General features: G+C 44.5%; 1 protein-coding gene across 2 annotated transcripts in view; it reads left to right on the top strand.

The window, feature by feature from the left end:
* The first annotated feature begins 386 nt into the window (after positions 1-386).
* Positions 387-7,226, top strand: part of KCTD18 (potassium channel tetramerization domain containing 18) — a 30,618-nt gene continuing 23,778 nt past the window's right edge. The window contains exons 1-2 of one of the 2 annotated variants that reach the window (XM_040357192.1): positions 387-527; positions 4,650-4,817. In XM_040357192.1, the coding sequence (XP_040213126.1) occupies positions 4,661-4,817 (157 nt within the window). In that variant the 5' untranslated portion in view covers positions 387-527; positions 4,650-4,660. Of the gene's footprint in view, positions 528-626; positions 782-4,649; positions 4,818-7,226 lie in introns of those variants that run through there. The other variant, XM_040357191.1, reaches the window with a different exon arrangement.

Raw genomic sequence — 7,226 nt, 5'->3', positions numbered from 1 at the left:
TATAGATCAGACCAAAATGAGGGACAAATGACGAGGAATAAGGGACAGAGGCACATTGCTCCATATTTTTCAGTGACACCACTGGCCCCCCCAGGCAATGGGCACTGTGAATAGTGATGAGTGATGTCTCTGCTCAACTATGACAAGCCTGGGCCTCTGAAATCCTCTCCCTCTCCTCTATGCACGCACAGGTCTAAACTCCTTCAGAGAAATTATTTCCCTGATTGATTCACCCTGTGCTCTAGACCCCACACATGGCGCAGTGGTTGTTGGTGGGGGGGTACAGAATTTAATGGGGAGCTGATTTTCATGATACACCAGATCGAGTGTAGATAGACGGAGCGCAGAGCGCGAGGGCTTCTGGGACTTGTAGTCCGCGGTGTAGACGCGCTCCGGTTGGACGCTGTGCAGGATACAGGCTCCGCCCACCAGCCTTACTTCCTGCAGTGAGTACAGAGATCTCGGCCAATGTTGTGAGCGGATAGAAGTGTACTCGGGGCTTCCGGAATTCTGGAAAGGAAGAGTCGGTATGAAGAGCGTGAATGTGCAGCACTTATTACTGCCCCCCCCACCGTTCACTCAGCGGTCATGCGCGGGCAGGATACGTGGGAAAAATTAAATCCTGGCGGTTCTATTCCTCATCAATGGAGGGACACGGCAAACAATATGCCATGCTTAGGCTGGGCTCGTGTGCACAATTGTGTCCTCTGCCAGCAGCCACAGAAATGTGCTGCCACCTTACAGCAGATGCAGGGCTGTGCTATTAATTCCTAATAGAGAAGTATAGGAATTAACACCCACCCCCCAAGAATCCTACTTATTTAGGTGGGTGCTACATCTGCCCCCCCTTTGGCTCTAAGACTGAGAACCGAGCAATAAAAGATCACCGATCGCTCAGAGCTCTGTGAGCAGAGACACGGTGACCCCCTCACCCCTCCAATGGGTGGTGGGTGGTCGGCTCAGGCTGTCAGCAGTTCGCTGCGAGGAGGTGTCACAAGCATTTGGGCAGATCCCAATCATATGGTCGTGATCTTTCCCGAGCCTGGACTGGTGTTCTAACGATATGGTTACTCTATCGGATAGGGTCCGGCCTCGACTGCGCAGTCGGAGGCCACGGAAATCTCCGAGCCTGAACAGCTGTCAACGGAGCATTCGCAATGAACACGGCGCTCGCTCCTGATGCTCGGGGCTGGTTATACACGCCGCTCTCCGTTCGCTTTATACAGCAAGGGGCGGATGCTTTTCCCAAAGGGATGGCCAGTGCTTTATGATGGGCAGTGCCGCCCCTTTGAGAAAAGCACTGCCCATCATAAAGCAGTGGCCATTAAGGATGAGCTCCAGCGCGTTCGTATTGCGAATATTCGACTTGAATATGGCATATTCGAGTATTCGCGAATATCTCGAATTTCGCGGCCAATATTCGCTATTCCGAATATTAAAAAAAAATTGCGAAATTTCGCTAATGCGAATTTATTGCGAACATTTTGCGAATTTTTTTTTTTTTCTGATTGGCTCTGATGCAAAAGAAGGGCAGAGAAAGTATTCTCGAATATTCGGAAATCGAATATTCGGAATATTTTATCAAAAAAAAAATGTTGTGAAATATTTTGACAACTGTGGTAGGAGAACTCTGATTGGCTCTGATGCAAAAGAAGGGCGGAGAAAGTATTCGCGAATATTCGGAAATCGAATATTGGTGATATTTTATCGCAATTTCGCTAATGCGAAATTGATTGCGAGATTTTGACAACTCTGATTGGCTCTGATGCAAAAAAAGGGTGGAGAAAGTATTCGCGAATATTTGATTTCCGAATATTCGCAAATACTTTCTCCACCCTTCTTTTGCATCAGAGCCAATCAGAGTTCTCCTACCACAGTTGTCAAAATATATCACAACATTTTTTTTTTTGATAAAATATTCCGAATATTCGATTTCCGAATATTCGAGAATACTTTCTCCGCCCTTCTTTTGCATCAGAGCCAATCAGAAAAAAAAATTAAAAAAAAATCGCAAAATGTTCGCAATAAATTCGCATTAACGAAATTTCGCAATTTTTTTTTTTTTTTTTAAATATCACGAATATTCGATTTTAGCGAATATTTCACGAATATTCGGCTATATATTCGTGATATATCGTGAAATCGAATATGGCGTATTCCGCTCAACACTAGCGGAGAGTAGCGTGTATAACCAGCCCTGAGCATCGGGAGCGAGCACCGTGTTCATTGTGCATGCTCCGTTTACAGCTGTTCAGGCTTGGAGATTTCCGTGGCCTCGCGGCCGGACCCTATCGGGGGGAACCGTCTCGACAAAACACTGGCTCTGTGATATCAGCAGACAGCCGGCTTCAGCCCGCTGTCTTCTGAGAACGGGTCACATGAGTGCAGAATGAACTGTGATCCATAGGAGAAGTACAGACTAACAACTTTGGTCGTACTTCTCCTGTAACGCTCCTGCTAAGGCCACTTTCACAGCTGAGACTTTCATGAATGTGCGTGTTCACCAAAAGAATAGAAAACCTGTTTTGCTTGTGTTGCTATTCATTGTTAATGGCACCCAAATGCGAAAGGCACACGAGCCGCTTTGGAATATTTGTCACATGTAGGGCAGCTCATTGAAATGAATGGACTGCCCTTTGCACAAAAAACGTATACATACAGAATATTGTTATTCATCTTGGGCTGACACCAGGAAAGGAAAATGTTGGGAAGTAAGGATATCATTTTCTGTTTTCCTGGAGCTTATCATGTCAGTCCACTAACAGATGTGACAAGCACAAGAGAACAGCAAATGCTGCAATTAAACTTTATTAACAAATGAAATGGACAGCAGAGGAAACCACTGATGTGCCAAAAGACAAAGAAGGACCGTAAGCTGCCTGTTGCAGGTAATGGTGGATAGAAGTGTCAGGCCCCTCTCGCACGCCATTCTGATCAGGTCCACATGTTTGTTTTTCAGAAACTCCATGTAGCCCTATGGAGAGGCGGATATAAACAGACTTTTACCTCTGAGTCCGTCCAGGTACAGAGAAAAAAAAAATGGGAACTGGGCTGCATCCTATCCCATTTTTTCGGACTGGATCTGAGGTAACCTGATGTAAACAAGCAGCGGAGTCCTTTACATCCAGCCTCCCATAGAGTTGTCATGTGTCCACCGGCAACATCCGTTCAGCTTACAGATCATCTGCTGATCAGAGAAAACTCTGCTCCATGTGAAAGGAGCCTTAAAAAAACAGCTTTACAGACCACTTCTGCCGGCACCTTGACATAACTTGCTCATAAAGCTGCAGTGAATCTTGGAGGGAATCTGAAGCAAAATAGGTCTGCTTGATTGCCTGGACTGTCCATGAAGAAAGAATCCTTGGTGAGGCTGCTTCACCTCTTTTAGGTCCATCCGGTAAAAACTTAAACAGGAGTTTCAGCCGTTTGTGTTTGTTAAAAGTCAGCAGCTACAAAAAGTGTAGCTGCTGACTTTTAATAAACAGACACTCACCTGTCCCAGGATCCAGCGATGTGGCTGTCCGAAGCCTCACTTCTATTCCCCAAATTTACTAGTGTGGGCACCCGGCTGAGACAGCTTGTGCCTGGGACTTGTGACGTGTCCCAGAAGATTGCAGATGTGGAGAGGAGAATTCCACTCAGGGTGCCGCGGCGCTACAAGCAAAAGTGGGAGCTGGTTTACTGTCAAAACTAGGTATCCGCCCCCCCGATGCCAAAAGTGGCATGTCAGGAGTCCTTAAAGCAGAAGTTCCACTTTTGGGTGGCACTCCGCTTTAAGTCCCTATGGAACACACAACCAGTGTGAAGAGAATAAATCCTTACCTGCCACCTTAGATGGTTCTCCACACAGGTTCAGCATCTTCAGTAGCGCAGTCCCTGACCTTGAGATGCTAAAGGCTCTGATGAGGTAGGGAACCCCTTCTGTGGATCTTTTGAGGTGAAAAATTGGGGTTTATGTAGTCCTACATACAGCAGTGCAGCCATATTTCTCAGATGTGCTCTCCTTTCTGGAGTCTGCCTCCCCAGAAGTGAGTGGATGCATGGAGCTGTGACTAGTGATGGGCTTGGGTGTTCGGATCGAGCTCGCCAGGAAGTTATCACTGCACACCACCAATCCCAGGCAGCGAGGCATTTCCCGACCAGAAGCTGCACATACACACCCTGCCTATGATTGGCGGTGTGCAGTGCCGGCTTCCGAGCACATTCCTATCTGTGACATTGGCACACAGCTTAGGACAGAGGGGTTGATTTACTAAAATTGGATAGTGCAAAATCTGGTGCAGCTGTGCATAGAAACCAATCGGCTTCTAACTTCAACTTGTTCAATTAAAGTTAGACAAAACAAAACTGGAAGCTGATTTCTATGCAGAGCTGCAATTTAGATTTTGCTCCATGCAGTTTTAGTAAATCAACCCCAGCATGCTTTTCACTTTTCCCGCTCTGGTCTCAGATTCAAGTTCTCCACACCAGGAGCCATCTGACTCTCCACTTGTGTTTGAATGCCTTATTCCTGAAGGTAGCAAGTTAGGCAATTCCTTGGCCTATTCCCTCTTAAAGGGACAGTTTTTCACCTCTTGTTGCAAAACCGAAAAAAAAAAAGAAAGAATTTCAATAGTTGTTTTTGATTCATTGTTTACTTTTTCTTTTTAGAGATCCAACAATGGGAGAACAATCTGCAGAGGACGCGTCTGATCTGCTTCGCCTTAATGTGGGGGGCTGCTTGTTTACCGCTAGACGACAATCTCTCTGCCGCTTCAAAGATTCAATGTTGGCAGCTATGTTCAGTGGCCGCTTTCCTTTAAATCTTGACAAATCCGGTAATTTTTTCAAGTTAGTATAATTAGCAGAAGTAAATGAAATAACACATATTATTCAAGTAACACTGCCTCCAGTCCTCCACCCAAAGAAAGCCTAATATTCTCCTGTGGAGTTCATATTATTTTAGGCTGTACATGGATGACATTAAAGCTGAACTCCAGGTATAAACATTATTGCATACTAACATTGGTCTATCTTGGTATAATGTAAATACACATATCTCATACCTGATGGGGTTCAGGAGAAACAGAAATACGGAGGCTGCCATTTCTGCCTGACTTCTCAAAATGCTAATTCCTTGGCTGTTATTTTGATCTTCTGTCATTAGCCCTGGTTCACACTGGGTACGATTTGGAACGATTTGAGATGCAATTTGACATGTCAAATTGCATCTCAAATCGGCGGCATTTGCCGGCAATTGTCGGCAATGGCACTGTCCTAATCAGTGCGACGCCGCATCTGCGATTTCAAAAAGTAGTTCCTGTACTACTTTTTGCATTTTACCGCGATTTTGAATTCGCAGCAGTGTGAACCTAGGCTAAAGTGGAATTCCAGTTCTTGGTGACATATGCCTTGTTCGTAGCAGCTGCACAGACACTGTTACTGCTCCCAGTTTGACATCCATGTGGGTGCAGGTGCACGGCCCTGAACGTAGGCAGTGTGAGTTTGGGGATACTCACTCGCACCCATGTCAGATTGGGAGGCGGCTGTATCAATGCACTGGGAGGCACTGTAAGCCTTGAAGGAGCCAATTGAAATGTTAAAAAGATCGGGCAAAATAGGAAGTGAGTCCAGTGTTCACATCTGATGGTGTGGCTATATGTGTGCTGGTCCACTAGTGCATCACGGGGGCTTGAGTCAGCTGGCTCATGATAGCGCATGGACAGATGCCCTGATTGGGAAAGTAAAGCCTCAGTGGGTACCTAGGTAGCCTAAAAAGAGCAAGCAGATTTAACGGACCACTGGTGGTGGTCAGTGTACAGTGGTGGTTACCAAAATACAATAATACACATCTGTCAGCACCTCCTGAGTGGCTTACAAGCCTTTATAGATCTCCAGCACATAGATGGGCAGATTGACGGATCGGCAGTCATGATGACTGTTCCACCCCCAACCGTTAGGCCTGATTCACACCAATGCAGGTTATAGTTTGCATGTTTTCGGTGCGTTTTGTATTTTTCAATACACATTTTTGGTCCATTGAAACCTATGGAACCAATAAGTCCCTGGCCCTTTCCATAAAATGCACAGATGTGAACGTGACTGATAGGAAACCATGTTAAAGGGACTGTAGTGAGTTTCTGCATAACTGAAAATGCATAGGTGTGAACCAGGCCTGAGTCATACTTTTAGGCTCTGTTCACATCTTGGTCGATCGATGCAATTCTGCACACGATCCCACATCACGACAAATCGCCCGTGCGATCCCCCTCACTTCCAGTGGCATCCCGATTGCAGTTCTTGTATTTGTTTTTGGCAACAGGCATCCCACGATTCTGTTTGCAATTCATCGGCAGCAAAATCGCACCACGATTGGGGTGCCATTAGAATCAATAGGGATCGCACGGGCATCCCACTATTTGCCTTGATTCGGTATTGCGTGTAGAATTGCGGCGATTCTGACACGATCCAGGACGCCAAGATGTGAACAGAGCCTCATTCTCTTGATACCAAACATCCAGTGTTTTGTTTTTACATTTCTGTGAACTTATGGTTTAACCCTTTCGCTGCTAGAGCCCTTTTTGCACACGTTTAAAAAAATTATTTTAGGCTTTTTTATTTCACACGATATTACTGCAAAGATCTAGGAAATGCAAAAGTTCAGTTTAAAAAAATAAAATAAAGGTAATTTTAGGGCATAAAGCAAAAAATGGAGTCGCGCTAAAAAGAAGATTGAATATGCCTTAGTGATGAGACATGTGAAAAATTATGAATAAAAAAGCAAATGCTAGATATCAGTGAATAATAAACTGGAGCAAATAAAAATAAATTGTCCAAATAAAGGAAAAAACTTTCTGACAAAGTCTTTGATGTATACGAAAGTCCAAAATAAATATTGTGAACGTGTACAGTCTATATAATGTTGGGATGTCACAGAGCTGCAATAGATGAAAATGTGGAAAGCCACCACCAAAACAAAAATGCTGACCCGTTAGGATCAGAGACTCTGATAAGGGTCAGCATTTTTGTTTGAAGTATTTATGTTGTATAACATTTTTGAGTCGCTGCTGTAATTTCTTTATTTTCTATGTGGTATGCGCATCATTCCCTTTTTTCAATTTTAGGGCATGTAAACACAATAAATTACCCAATTGTTTTGGTAAAAATATAAAAAAAACTAGGAAATGAATATGGCGCTTAAAAAGTCTCCCTAAATAACTAATACATATCGTGTGAAATAATCAATG

Source organism: Rana temporaria, chromosome 6 (assembly GCF_905171775.1).
Source record: "Rana temporaria chromosome 6, aRanTem1.1, whole genome shotgun sequence".
Classification (NCBI taxonomy): Eukaryota; Metazoa; Chordata; class Amphibia; order Anura; family Ranidae; genus Rana; species Rana temporaria.
This window is presented reverse-complemented; position numbering and strand designations above follow the sequence as displayed.